Source organism: Penicillium malachiteum (assembly GCF_028827825.1).
Source record: "Penicillium malachiteum strain IBT 17515 chromosome Unknown utg000004l:1.0-4883003.0:1.0-4884900.0, whole genome shotgun sequence".
Classification (NCBI taxonomy): Eukaryota; Fungi; Ascomycota; class Eurotiomycetes; order Eurotiales; family Aspergillaceae; genus Penicillium; species Penicillium malachiteum.
The window spans coordinates 4,059,330-4,073,679 of NW_026643097.1; the positions used below are offsets into that span (position 1 = coordinate 4,059,330).

The 14,350-nt window shown below is 46.7% G+C and overlaps 5 protein-coding genes across 5 annotated transcripts; 4 read left to right on the plus strand and 1 right to left on the minus strand.

Moving 5' to 3' along the window:
• Position 1: 1 nt before the first annotated feature.
• N7483_009591 (SMP-30/gluconolactonase/LRE family protein) lies at positions 2-1,261 on the plus strand (the record flags this gene model as incomplete). Its single annotated transcript, XM_057093018.1, has 3 exons — positions 2-111; positions 201-896; positions 955-1,261. The coding sequence occupies 3 exons, from the start codon at positions 2-4 to the stop codon at positions 1,259-1,261; spliced, it is 1,113 nt and encodes a 370-aa protein (XP_056944192.1).
• Positions 1,262-1,911: 650 nt separating this feature from the next.
• Positions 1,912-2,355, minus strand: N7483_009592 (ankyrin repeat domain-containing protein; the record flags this gene model as incomplete). The annotated part of the gene is made up of 2 exons (XM_057093019.1): positions 1,912-2,219; positions 2,268-2,355. 2 exons carry the CDS (start codon positions 2,353-2,355, stop codon positions 1,912-1,914), a joined length of 396 nt encoding a protein of 131 aa, XP_056944193.1.
• Positions 2,356-4,597: 2,242 nt separating this feature from the next.
• On the plus strand, positions 4,598-9,002 carry N7483_009593 (ankyrin repeat domain-containing protein; the record flags this gene model as incomplete). Its single annotated transcript, XM_057093020.1, has 4 exons — positions 4,598-4,672; positions 4,737-5,000; positions 5,048-5,224; positions 5,280-9,002. The coding sequence occupies 4 exons, from the start codon at positions 4,598-4,600 to the stop codon at positions 9,000-9,002; spliced, it is 4,239 nt and encodes a 1,412-aa protein (XP_056944194.1).
• Positions 9,003-9,686: 684 nt separating this feature from the next.
• Positions 9,687-10,361, plus strand: N7483_009594 (protein transporter TIM17; the record flags this gene model as incomplete). The annotated part of the gene is made up of 4 exons (XM_057093021.1): positions 9,687-9,755; positions 9,827-10,006; positions 10,064-10,237; positions 10,320-10,361. 4 exons carry the CDS (start codon positions 9,687-9,689, stop codon positions 10,359-10,361), a joined length of 465 nt encoding a protein of 154 aa, XP_056944195.1.
• A 622-nt stretch (positions 10,362-10,983) lies between these two features.
• On the plus strand, positions 10,984-12,318 carry N7483_009595 (isoaspartyl peptidase/L-asparaginase; the record flags this gene model as incomplete). Its single annotated transcript, XM_057093022.1, has 1 exon — positions 10,984-12,318. The coding sequence occupies one exon, from the start codon at positions 10,984-10,986 to the stop codon at positions 12,316-12,318; it is 1,335 nt and encodes a 444-aa protein (XP_056944196.1).
• Positions 12,319-14,350: the final 2,032 nt, after the last annotated feature.

Consider the following 14,350-nt stretch of genomic DNA (forward strand, 5'->3'; position numbering starts at 1 on the left):
AATGCCCGATATAGTAGCCGATGATGCACTGCTGCCCCGCTATAGCCGATCCGAGAACTTGAATCACCGATTCAGTCAACAGATACGGCGTGTGAGCAAAACTTCATCTCTGTGCACAATAAATAGTTCTATTTGCAAAGACTCGGACTTGTGCTTGCAAGTTCCCCACATTGAATTTACGAAGAATTCGTCTTGTGAAGCACGGGCTCTCTCTTCAATATGAGTTTTCAACACTTCCACCCAGCCTTTCAGGACATCTTGGGACCAAATCCAGAGATCAAGCCTCACCTCGAAAACACCATCTACCCCTTCGCCCACGAAGCAGGCGTGTACATTGCATCAAAGAGCCAGTTATTCATCACCAGCAACCGAATCCACACAAACGATGGTGAACAGAGGATTCAGATCTCGAAGATCCAACTCGACAAAAATGACAGGACCATCTGTACCCAAGAGGAAATCCACCCTGATATCCCTATGGCGAACGGTGGTGTGAACCACCAAGATGGTGTCCTATTCTGCAGCCAGGGAACACATGACCGACCCTCTAGCCTGATACACATGGAAACCGATGCTCCCTACAAATGCACCACCATCATCGACAGCTTCCATGGCCGACAATTCAACTCTCTTAATGATGTTGTTATCCACAGCGATGGATCCATTTGGTTCACGGATCCAATCTATGGATTCAAGCAGGGCTTCCGTCCTACGCCTCAGTTGCCAGCACAAGTTTATCGATATGATCCCTCAACCAAGTCTATTCGGGTCGTTGCAGATTCATTTGGAAGACCGAATGGCATTTGTTTCTCACCAGATGAGAAGACTGTTTACATTACTGATACGGATAGTGTCCAAGGTGATGGGACTGTTGATTTGTACCGCCCTTCTACGGTGTAAGTAAACCTTGAATTCTCTCCTGGTTTCCTTGATACTGACGTGGAATATGAGCAGTTACGCTTTCGATGTTGTCCATTATCATGAGCAGCCCTTTTTGACAAACCGTCGAGTGTTTGCTATGGCAGATAACGGTATCCCTGATGGAATCAAGTGTGACTTGCAGGGGAACGTTTACAGTGGATGTGGGGATGGCATTCATGTCTGGTCTCCCGGTAGTGTCTTGCTTGGGAAGATGATTATTCCAGGAGGGGTCGCCAATTTTTGTTTTGAGCATCCGGGCAAGATACTTGCATTAAATGAGACACGCTTATGGAGGGTATCTTTTGATCCATCTGTTAGAGGGGCACTCTTGCGTCTCTAGATGATGATGATGATGATTTGGTCATAGTTACATTTCTCCGTCAAATTTTTTAATCATTTGAAGTATTTTGATCTTCTTCTGTCTGTCATTTGCTACAATCACTTATCCTACCTGCCTGTCTTGGAAGTCAATCCAGAAACCTAGGTAACGGATTTCTCAAAGTTTGGTTTCCCTTTCCAGATTAATGCCCACCCTCTTCCAAGGTTGCCGCTTCTGCTCACTGAGTACCTGATCAGGTCCAACCCGTTACAGAGATAGGGTGATAAAATTCTCTTTCCAGTGAGTGGGTAGGGTATTAAGATAGGAGTGCATTCAAATGTTGCAATTTATTTGAGTACATAGCTCTCGTATGTAATTGTCTGTGGAGTACGATAAGTAACATTTGAACTAAATCGCAATAAATCCGACGCAGGATCAGCTCAATCTAAAGAAACCTCCAGTTGTATCTCCAGTTGTACAACTGCGCACCCAGCCTGCCAGTGGGCATCAAGGGCAGAAATTCGAAATAGGAGATAGGAGATAGGAGATAAGATAGACTGTGACGAGTTTGGCACCTTCGATGGCTGAGCATGTGCCTCTCATGAGTGGCTTGTGGCATTGTATAGGTAGGGTATTTGTTTTATGCATTCTAAATGAGGGCAACTGCTGATTCACCCATCCTCGCCTTGGTACACGGTGCTAGCTTCAGATAGCAACTTGGCCACAGCCTCATGACCATTGTCTGCTGCCCTGGAGAGTGGAGTTCGTTGATGTAAAGAGTCCTTTGAATTAATATCCACCTGCTCAGTCTCAAGAAGTAGCTTGACCACAGCCTCATGACCATTTTCCGCTGCCCTGGAGAGTGCGGTTTGCTGTTGCGCGTCCCTTGAATTCACATCAGTTTCCTCATAGTCAAGAAACAAGTCAACGACTCCTCCGAGTCCGAGGTAAGATGCGACGATCAAAGGTGAAGAGCTTTCTGGAATAGAAAGCCACGACGGATTCTATTCATCATAAAACCTTCTACCTTCCGTTGTCCACGGAGAACAAAGAAGGGCTGCCAACTCTGTGACTTTCTCTCCTTTAGAGGAGCAAGCTTCACGCAAATGATCCATCCAGTAAGACACGGAGTAATCCCAAAAGAGTTCGTGACTTTTCTCTGGGTCCGCACAGAGGACCCAAATGCACACTTCAGTAAGTACTTTGCTTGATTCCATTGGCTTAAGGGAATGTTGCCAGATATGGGATGTCAAGATGCTGCCTGAAGATGAAGTTTCTAGAACTAAAAATTCCTTGACAGTCTGGTGGAGGAGGTACACCTTCCCCTCAATGATTACCAGAAGAAGCCCACAGAGGTCTCTTATTGTGAACTTGAATCGTTCAACTGGTTCCATCTCCTGATATTTTGATCACCAATCATCCACTGCTTCTCTTTTAGCTCAATCGTTCTATCCTCAAGAAAGCTGCTAATTTTCTTGTAGTCATCCTTCCCGCTTAGTTGAATATCTAACCCCCAATCCTCGAAGATCTTGGTGGCTTCTTGGAGGATTTCTTCTCTCTTTTTGTCTTCCTTTAACTTCTTCTCTGCTCGTTCCCACAGATTATTGCGTGTCGCAGGCGGGGTAGGTACCGAGTTCGGTTTCGATAGTGCTGACTCGGAGGTTTTCCGTTCACCCTCTTTCTTCTCTGTCTAGGACACTGTCTTGGATGGATTCGGTCGAGCCTTTCTCTTGGGCAAGGCCCCTAAAGAAAACCGCAAGCCCAAAGGCATCGTGTGCATACGAAGTCAGAGTTGGGAAGTCCCGGTGTCACTCAGATTTCAAGATATGCTGGGGCTGAAGGGACAGCTGAAGCTAAGCGCTGCCCATTCTAAAAGCGACTAGCTGATTAATTCATTAATGCCCAAGTACCCCAATCACGCCGGCCCGATATGTGAGCGGGGAAGTTCAACATCAAGGCTGCTGCCGAATATTGGTCGCCTTATGAGCAGATCTGTTTTTGCTGTTTTTGACACAGCATAGGCCAAGAACTTGACCAATCGATTTTATCCTACAGTGACGGATTCCTACCTCATTGAGACGGTTCATGGTGATCGTAGGAATCGTTGTCCATGTTCCACATTATATACTGGGCCAGTAAACAAAAACGACGCCTTAATTTTTGGAGGGAATTTCATCACTACTAGTCCTCTCGTTGGTTAAATCAATACTTGAAGTTCATCACGATGAACTGACTGCCCAGGTGGGACACTGGCAGCGGAACTCCTCCATGTGGCTTCAGAGCACGACTCACTCATCAATACTGCAGTTCAAACTCTCTTCAAATGTATGAGTAGAAGATAAGTGGAAGCATGATTGTAACTTTTATCTCATACCAGTGCCAGTGCTAGTCTAGTTGTGGATCACTGAAATATGGAGAGCACATTCAGATTCACTGCACACTGGCATGTGTGGGCCAAAATGTATACACGAATCAGGGTGCATCCAGACAAGATACTTGCGTTGAATGAGATACGCTTATGGAAGGTGTCTTTTGATCCGTCTGTTAGAAGAGGAGCAATCCTGCGTCTCCGGATGGATGGATGATGATGATTATTTGGTCATATTTCCATTTTTCTGTCGTCAAATTTTGATCTTCCTCTGCCAGTGTCTGTCAGTTGTTACCTACAGTCACTGACATTACATACTCCGCTGCATATGTGTCTAATATTCACATCCACCTACGTATTCAGGTGGAGTCCTCGCTGTGACGGAGGGGCAGTGGGTCTTTGCATTAAGCGATCTGTTCGTTGACGAACAAACATGCATACATTTATCATGAATCCACCGTATTGAAACATCACACTGCATACTAGACTCGAGTCAAGTAGATCAATGTGGATAATTGATCTCAACCAGCTAACGTCTTCTCCACGGGTAATCCAGTCCATTGATTATCGTGATAACTCCATTCCTTTTCACATCAATATGTATGTGCCAACATGGCTGGCTGAGCGGATCTGAAATCAGGATATAGTGGATTTTTCAGTACTTTCATTGGCTTTACAACAAATTCCAAGGTCCAAGCTGTGCATTAGCTACGTAAACCGCCCATGGGTAATTTGAACCCAAGATCGAACCCCCCCATTCGAACGGCGAATCGAAATTCCATCTGGATATTAGCTGAACGTAAAGTGGGTCAAGATGGCTCCTCGGTGGAGATGGTGCACATCTTTTGCTACACCTGGACAGACTTGCTGATCGACGGGAAATTTATCCACAATAATCTCAGGTTGTGCTGTGTTGGTTCACTCTGGAAATTTGAACTTCCCCTCCTTTGGAAACTTGGGGAGACAGAAGTCCAAATAATTGCTGCATCATGTTTGGAAAACTCAAGAACAAGCTTCATAGGCACAATCGCGACGATAAGAAGACCGTGACCGAAAATGTGCCCGTGAGTTAAGCAAAACATCATTCAAAGTGTAGTCTTTGTACTGATACATAGTGCCTTATACCAGATTGCAGCCCCTCCGGCACCTGCACCAGCACCAGAGCCCAAGCATGAGCTTCAGAGACCGCCTCCATCTGAGCAGTCTACTATAACTCCCGTCGAAAAAGAGGTGAATATCTCTGTGATTCCCGATGAAAAGCCGACACCTGAACCTGAGCCCATGCCTGAGCCTGAGACTGTAATTCGAGATCTTTGGCGAGATGCTCTGGCCCAACTACCTCCTTCCAAGCAGGAGATCCTGAAGGGGATGGGTCTGGACAACATCAGGGCTGTATCCGCGGAATCACGATCGGCGATCTTGTTGGAGTAGTCAATCAGAAACAAGAGGAATGTGAGAAGAAATTCTGGAAGGTCTCATTTGGTGGTGAGGATATCGTTCTGCGCGACTATACTACAAAGATTCTCGGTTGGTTGGAAAAGGCGGGAGACATTGCTATTCAATTTGCACCAGCGAATGCTAGCCTACCTTGGGAGATTGTCAAGTCTCTTATGGAGGTAAGCAAGTTCCTCTTTGAAATTGAGGGAATCATGTTTACTAATAACTTCATAGATTCCTGTGAATGAAGGAGAGCAGATGGGTGCGCTTCTTGGAACTGCCGAGAAAGTGGTACGCGTTATCAGTCGTGGACAGGTGTATGAGCAGGTCTACCTCCCACAAGATCCCGATTCTCCTATGGAGACCCTGCAAAAGAATCTTGAGTCTGGATTGTTGCGTATCTATGCTACTGCACTTGAGCTGTTGGCGGATGCCGGAAAGCTTCTCTCGAGGAACACGGCTAGACGTACTCTTGAGGCCATCGTGAATCCGGGTAAAGCGAGCGGAGCGCTCGCCAGCTTCGTGGAGCAGGAGGATAGGCTCCTCCGTGATGTTCAAGCTTGTGAGAGCAAGCGCAGCTCAGATTCTGATAAACGCATGATCAAAATGTTGGAGACTTTCAACGATCCCATTTTCCGGATTGACCAAGGTGTGACCCAGGTTCTTGACAATATGGAGGAAAGCGAGCGGATCAAAATGCTGGAGTGGATCTCTTCTGTTCCTTTTGGCGAGAACCATGACAATATCAGTGAGAAGAGAACTCCCGGCACAGGCGAGTGGCTGCTACAGCACGAAGACTTCCGTGCCTGGGTGGAGAAAAAGACACCAACACTTCTCTGGTTAGAAGGCTCTGCTGGAGCTGGCAAAACATACCTTACGTCGAAAGTCGTTGATCATGTTCGTGGAACTTCTCAAGTCTCGAATAAGGGCTTTGCATTTTTCTATTGTGATCGAAATGAGCCACGACGTGCGCAGGGATCATCCATCCTTCAAAGCTTTGTCCGGCAACTTTCAGCTACCATGAAGGATCCTGGATATGTCCAGCCCCATATCAAGGATGTCTGGAAGGAAGCTCGGGAAAAGGGCACTGTTTTCCGTTTTGAGCAGTGCAGGAAATTGATCCAGGCTTGTTTGGGTCAATATGAAAGCACAAAGTTGATTATCGATGCGATGGACGAGTGTGATTCAGATACACAAATTGAAATAATTGAAGCACTGAAATCACTCATGGACAATACTGAGAGGCCCGTCAAGATCTTCATCTCTAGCCGACCAGATTCTGAAATCAGAAGTCAACTTCAGAACAGTTCAAATATCAATGTGTCAGCAAACGCTAATCAGGACGATATCAGAAAATACATTGATGCCGAGATTGACAGAATGGGAAAGTCGTTTCTGAAAACAGTGAAAGCCAGTGTCATCGATAAACTACTTGCACGTTGCCAAGGAATGTTCCAGTGGGCATCTCTGCAAATGCATCAGATTCTGAAATGTGGTACAAAATCAAGTGTCATGAAGAGACTAGACGCACTCCCTGATGGTATCCGGGAAGCCTATGATGAGATCTGGAATGAGATTGAAAAATTGGAGGAGACTGATAAAATACTTGCCAAGAGGGCCATCCTATGGGTCATGGCCGCAAAAACACCCTTCACCAGCACTGAAATATTTTCTGCTATTCGTCTCGACATGGATTCTAGCGAAGATATGGACATCTTCCTCGTAGAAGACAAACTAGATGAAGAAGGGTTGCTTTCAGTTTGCAACAATTTCCTTACCCTTGATACGAAATCGAAGGTCTGGCGGTTCACACATCTGTCCGTTATGGAGTACCTAGAAAGCAAAGAACACTGGTCCCTGCCGAGCGCTCATTGCCATGTCTCTGTCGCTTGTCTTTCATACTTCAACAGCGCTTATGATCGGGACTTTCCCGAAATGAGCAAAATGATCAACCCTGATGAAGGCAAAGAAGTGAGCCTTGAGGAGCGTGAAGAATCGGATGATGGATTTGGTCGATATCATCCATTCCATGTCTACATGAGGCAGTATTGGATGTATCATGTCCGCCAAGTAGAAGACACAAAGGAGAAGAAATTGGCCAGCCTGTTGAAGAGATTCCTTGGCTCTCCCGAAGAAAGCAGCTCAATGTATAGAACTTGGAATCATATCAGCGCAGAGGATATGAGTTTCTTCATGTATGATGATCAAGTTCGCTTCTATGGTACAAAGTATTTAGGAGGTACAGAATTAAGCTCTGCCGATGTCTCTGAAGCAAGGTTTGCCATATTTGGGATGTGCGGCTTTGGATTCGAGAGTATCTTGTCTGGCTGGTGGGAGACTGCAGACTATGAGGTCTCAAGAACTAACATCAGAGGACACAGCCTGCTCTGTTTGGCTGCTATGGCAGGGTCCGTGCCGATTTGCAAGACTTTGGTTGAAAGAGGAGCAAATGTCAATGAGCGACTGGAGTTGTCTTACCAATACGGTAGTGCTCTTGTGGTAGCAGCGTCTTTTGGACAGATTGAAGTCGTCAAATATTTGGTAGATGCTGGAGCAGATGTGAACATGCAGGCAGGGGTAAGAGAGGAATTGGGACTTCGTGACGATACCACTGCATTATCAGCAGCGGTCAAGGCAGCGCAGATCGCGGTTGTCAAATACCTCCTCCAGGATGGAAAGGCCGATGTCAACCTTCCCTTGCCCGCCTACGAAAATTATTCTGTTCTCTTGGTAGCAACCTTTGCACAACAAAATCTTGAGATTCTCAAGCTCATTTTGCAAGCGGGAGCTGATGTGAACACGACATTCCAATATTACGGAAGTGGAATTCTCCACCAAAAAATCCGCGACGGCAAGCTAGAAGATGTCAAGTTTCTGGTCAATGAGGCTAAGATCGATGTCAACAAGCTACACATGGCAGAGGAGGTATATCCTATCGAGCTTGCAGCAAGTGATTTGAGCACAGTCCAACGGATTGAGATCCTTAAGTTCTTGATTCAAGAGGCAGGAGCGGATGTTAATGCACTCTCGGAGGGTCGAGAATATGGCGGTGCTCTTGCTGCAGCATGCGCATCATCCTATCTCAACCTTGAAACTGGCTCCGAAACAGTTGGAAGTCTAGAGGCTGTTAAGTGGCTTGTTGATGCCGGAGCAGATGTGAACAAACAACTTACAGTTAGAGAATATCTTAGCGCTCTGGCAACAGCAGCCAGGCAATCCAACGACCCATCAATCGTTAGATTTTTAATCGAATCTGGGGCCGATGTGAACATGCAGCTGGAGAATGGAGAGTTCGGTAGTGCTCTCATGGCCGCTGCATCCGCCACGTATTATGAAGACTACGACATGGTCGCTTGCCTGCTGGAAGCAGGAGCCGAAGTGACCACTCCTCTGAAACCCGAAGCCTACAGAGCTGCCATTGCCAATGCTGTCCTCCAAAATCAGCCAGATAAAGTGAAAGCAATGGTGGAGGCAGGTGCTGCTGTGGATGTAAACCTGAAAGATGAGGCCTTCGGCACTATACTCGCATATTCTACACTCCTCGAATTTGAGGACGGAATTCTGGAGACTCTCATCGCGGGTGAACCAGACGTTAATCGGGAAGCCAAAACTGCAAGATATGGTACCGCACTGATTGCTCCCTCTTGCTTCAGTCGATATCAAGCTGTGGAATGTCTGATCAAGGCGGGGGCAAGGGTTTGGGATGAAACTGATAATGGGCCCTACACTACGGCAATCCAGGCTGCAGGGGGACCTCTCTCAGAAGCGGACAGAGCGTGTATCGTCCGCTTTTTCAATTTCAACGAGAGTGAGGCCGAAAAGCTTCTAGAGAAGTGGGCAGAGCAGAAAGATGATGTTGTGAAGCTCCTAAAGCAGCATATGCCACCCCCTGGGCCCATAATTCGAAAGATTCTGGTTGCCAGCAAATCAGTCACCCGCGGTGTCCGCGAAAGTTGATAGTCGTCATGTCTAGGTACTGTGTGCAAGGAACTTTTTGGTTCCCATGTTTTGCTTGATTTTGAGTATCAGATTGAATTCAATGATTTCTAAGCTTTATAGAGCTTCCAATAGCTTGACCAGTCTAATCGATTTGGTCTATAAACTAGGATTAGATCTTTTCAGGTTCAAGCCACTCACCTGTTACCAACCTTCTAGTTAATTTATTCTCTGAACTTCAGTCAAAAGGTACCAGGGCGGCCCTAGTATACTTCCAAGGTTAGGACGAATGTATATAACAGTCCGCGAGGTTGCAGTCTCTGTAGAATCCCGAAATTCGACTCAGAAAAGAAAGAAAAATTTTTTATCTGCATCAACACGGGCTGTACGGCAAATTTCTGCCGCGGAATTATCTCCCTGTAAGAATATTCGATTGTTCCTGAAGCACCCGATGAGGTCCAAGCCCATCAGAGTTGAAGTGGCGGATCGGGTTGTCTTCCGCAGGTCACGTTTTCCCCATGAAAAAAAGTCATTTCCCCGTTACCTTAACATATCCTCTCTAACCTCTTTAACCATCAACTTCGCGCAACTCACAACTTTTCAACTTTTCAATTCTCGACTGATCGCACGGTTTATCGATCTGTCAACTTCTCGAATTTACCCATTCCCCTTCTCTGAGCCGATTTTCGCTTTCCTTAAAACATAATGGATCACACTCGCGACCCTTGCCCCTATGTCGCCTTGAGCGATTTTGGTGGTGCTTTCTGCATGGGTGTATGTTTTTTCTCGATATCCGTTTCTTCCATCCAAAGATCGAACAACTGACCGACGGACTTTTCATTTAGGCGATTGGTGGTGCAGTCTGGCACGGTGTTAAGGGTTTCCGTAACAGCCCCTACGGCGAGCGCCGGATAGGTGCTCTCACTGCCATCAAGGCTCGTGCTCCTGTTCTCGGTGGTAACTTCGGTGTTTGGGGTGGTCTCTTCAGTACTTTCGACTGCGCGATCAAGGGTATCCGCAAGAAGGTTCGCATCCCGTCTTCGCGCGTACGAATCAGAACATCTACTCACGATTAATAACAGGAAGATGCTTGGAACGCCATTTCCGCTGGTTTCTTGACCGGTGGTTCCCTTGCTATTCGTGGTGGTTTCAAGGCCGCCCGTAACTCCGCCATCATGTGTGCTGTTTTCCTTGCAGTCATTGAGGGTGTCGGTATTGGTTTCCAGCGAATGATGGCCGATAACACAAAGCTCGAGGTATGTTACACACTTCTGCAATATTGGAGGAGACTTCCGACTTGCATGTTATTTGCTTGCTAAATTCGAATCCTTAATCCAGCTTCCTCCTCCTCCTCCCTCCGAGCAGAAGGCTCTTGCTTAAATTCCTCCTCCCCACTCTCAATCCAATCGATTCGATCCATATTCCTCGGCGGCCGATGATAAACCGTCAACCTCTTCGATCTTTGTCTTTATAAACACTTCTCCCCATTGAGTCTCTCTTCTCAGGTGTTCTGGTTTGGGTCATCATTCTTAAACGACATGGCATAGAGGTCCTTATTTCTGTTCTGCTATGAGCTTTACTCCTTTTTTTTTACTGCCTTTTCCGGCCTACATTTCGGAGCCTTTGTATTTTGTGGACGGCGGGCTGATTCTCATGGCTGGTTCCTGAGGGTGGTGTTTATGATCTTTCCATGGCCAGGTGGCCTACCCAAAAGAATTTCTCTGCTCATCCTACAAAAAAGCGTTTGAAGAGGTCGTGGTGGATTCTTGTACATTAACGCATTGCTAACAGCCATAATACGCAACTTTTTTTCACAACGGATTCAATTTCCATCACTTTTATCAACAATTACAAGGTGTGATTTCTTATCTTCCTCTTACAGGTCCCGGCCCAGCACAGCGGAGTTTTGACCGCATATTTGCCAACGCTTTATCTCCCTCAACTCCTTCCCCCGCACGCAACTATCGAACCTCACGAGTCGTTCCCTCTCAATCCGCTGCAAATGGCTGAATCCAAGCCCTCCTACAAACCTGCGTTGATCCTCCACGGAGGTGCGGGCAATCTTAAACGCGCCACCCTCCCACCGGAATTGTACGCCGCCTATCACGCCTCCCTGCAATCCTACCTTCGCTCGACTCATGACCTCCTCAAAAATGGCGCCTCGGCACTGGATGCCGTTGTGCATGCAGTCTCTCTGATGGAGGATGACGAGCTTTTTAACTGCGGCCGAGGCAGTGTGTTCACTACAGCGGGGACTATTGAGATGGAGGCGTCAGTGATGGTGACCTCCGTCAGAGACGACACCGCCAATCTAGAAGGCACTATAAAGCGCGGCGCCGGTGTAATGGGCGTGAAGAATGTTCGTCACCCCATCCGCCTCGCACGCGAGTCTCTGTTACGCACTGGATACACTGTAGACGGGACACGGAGCAATGATGGCGGCTGTCTACATTCTCAATTGCACGGTCCCAAGGTAGAGGCGCTAGCCCGTGAATGGGGTCTAGAATTCATGTCTGATGAATGGTTCTGGACGAAAAAACGATGGGACGAGCATCAGCGCGGTTTAAAGGGACTGGAGGAATTCCTATCCATGAGCCAGGGAACTGTTGGATGTGTGTGTCTAGATCAATGGGGTAATCTGGCCGTCGCTACGAGTACTGGAGGTATGACGAATAAGCTTCCTGGTCGGATTGGAGATACACCTACACTTGGTGCGGGTTTCTGGGCAGAATCGTGGGATGAGCTTGTGCCGAGTACCCATTCGAACTCAGATACACCGGCATCGATTGGGGGTTTCATTCAAGAAGCCAACGGTTGGTTGGCCGACTGCTTGCCTCCGTTTATGAGAGACTCTCATAGTCCACTATATACCTCCCTTCCGTCCAGCTCGCCTGAAGAGCATGTCGATCGTCGTTCGGAGAGGCAACCTTTCGATCATCAACCCCCACGAACTCAGACAGCATTCAAAAAACGTGCCATTGCTATCTCAGGAACAGGAAACGGTGATTCGTTCCTCCGAGTTGCCGCTGCACGCACTGCTTCCGCTATGCTACGATTCTCAGCTCCTGGCCTTACTTTAGCCGATGCCGTCACTGCCGTGGCTGGTCCTGGTGGTGAGCTCCAACGCTCTGCAGGGCAACGCTGGAAAATTACTGGAGAAGGCGAAGGTGGCATTATTGGAATTGAAGCCGATTCTGCACCTGCTGTTGCTGGACTGCGTCGGGGAAAGGTTGTCTCTGACTTTAATTCCGGTGGAATGTGGCGTGCATGGGTTGAGGAGGATAGTACTGGGAAGGAACATGAGAGGATCATGGTCTTCCGAGAGGAATATCAGTAGACTTAAACAGTTGTTCATCACGTATATCCTATAGATGGACGCTTTGCGCTTCTTCCAAGGTTATTTCAAATCCAAGTTTGGGCTCGTCCCTCGCCATAGTCTACATTCAAATATTTCAGCCTTTGATGATCATTTAACCCACATGTCTCCGAACTGCCCCTGATATTGGATACTAGTTCGTAACTCAGAGGGACGGTCTAAAAATAAGCCCCTCTTTTGTCGGTGAGATTTTCCATGTGTCAATAGATCGCCTCCTTGCAGTGCAATATTCGGAATATTGGATTTGGATCACCGACGATCATTTCAGCTTCCAAGAAGAGTCTGAGTGATATAATAGTATGGACCTGTACCTCGTAGAAGTTTTTGGACACGTTCTCTACCTCTACAGCGTTCATTTGACTCTCCGTTGCACGCCACGATGATGTCGTACAAAGTTATCGCTCTCGCTCTTCTCTCCTGTGCAGCCCAGTTGGTTGCAGGTGCTGACTTGAAGGTAAATAAACATATCTTCTCATAACTCCAAGGTTCTCTCGCATACAAACAGAGAACTCATACGTATTATACTATAGCCGTCGGGGTCTCTACTCCAAAGAGCCATGTACGGGCCCAACTGTTGACATCCCGGCAGACAACAGCTTTGTCCTCCTATCTGAAGGAGTGTAGGTGCTCAAAATATTGAAATAAAAGGACAGCCTGAGCAACTTGAACTAACTCAAAGTCAGTAGGCAGAATAAAATCAACCGCGCTAGGCTTCCTGAGGATGTTGTTTGCTTTTTATGTGAGTGGAGTTTGGCAGCCGTTCACTCTTTATACTTACTGACATGTACATCAAAACAGCAACGAAAAGTGCGAGACTAGACTGTACTGTGGAATGGAGGACCCTGGTGACTGTGGCTTCAGCATGTTGGAGATTGTGAAATAGATTGTTAGTGTATAGTGTTATAATGGCTCCTTCATCTATGATATGAATAAATTCTTCCGATAGATCAATGTATAATTTCAATTTCAATTTTCAATGCTTTATTCAATTGTTAACACCTTGGATTGAAAGGGTACCTACCCATTATGTACTTTGTTTAATCCTATAATCACTATAAAAACAGGGAAAGGGAGACCCAAAAAAAAAAAAGTTCAAAAAGGAAACTCCGAATGGGGGAATCGAACCCCCGGCTGTCGTGTGAGAGACGACGATGTTAGCCACTACACCAATTCGGAAGGCTTGTGATAGAAGGCCTAAACTTTGTCATTATGACCTAAAAACTCTATTCTACTAACTGCTTTCTTCCTCTCTCCTAAAGCTGGTAGGTGTAGGCAATATCTTTTATCAACATTTGAATCTACCCGTGAAGTTCCTACGAAGGCATTAAGTCACTCCAAGTGCTCACCTCGGAAGTTTTCATAACAACATAAAAATTCGACGGAGCAACCTTGCCCAGGTGGAATGCTAATACTAAGTTCCCTAGCAGACTCGGACGCGGAGTTGGGGCAGACATCTGGACGTTCAGGGCTTCAAGTTTCAAGTTCAAATGTTCGCAGCATCCTAGTATCCACGTACCTACTACACATATATATCCGTTATCACTGGCAACTTGAACCCCGGGGCCCCACTGCCAGTCGCAGAAGCACAATCTTTGACTAGGACTCGATGCATACTACTACATACTAGGAAATCATTCATATATAGACTCGCTTCAAGGTATAGTAGCCCTGGAGAAACGCAAGAGTCTCAACCTCATGGATATAACTCCAGATGTCTACATAGAAAGCCGAAGGGACGTAGTTGCCACCTTCCAGTGGGCAGTGGCACTTGAAAATTCCCCGGGAGCCCAAACTTGAATATTCGTATATCGAAATTTCTGAAATATCTGCTCCACCCGTGGACCGCGGCAAGAGAGCCCAGCTTAAGATATCGATCATCTACACGGGGTACCCGATCAATTTGTCAACTGGTGGGACTCGGAATGGACCCCAACACATGTGCATGCTATTAGTACTAGTTCAAGTTACTACTAGAACGAAATGGATGAGAAAT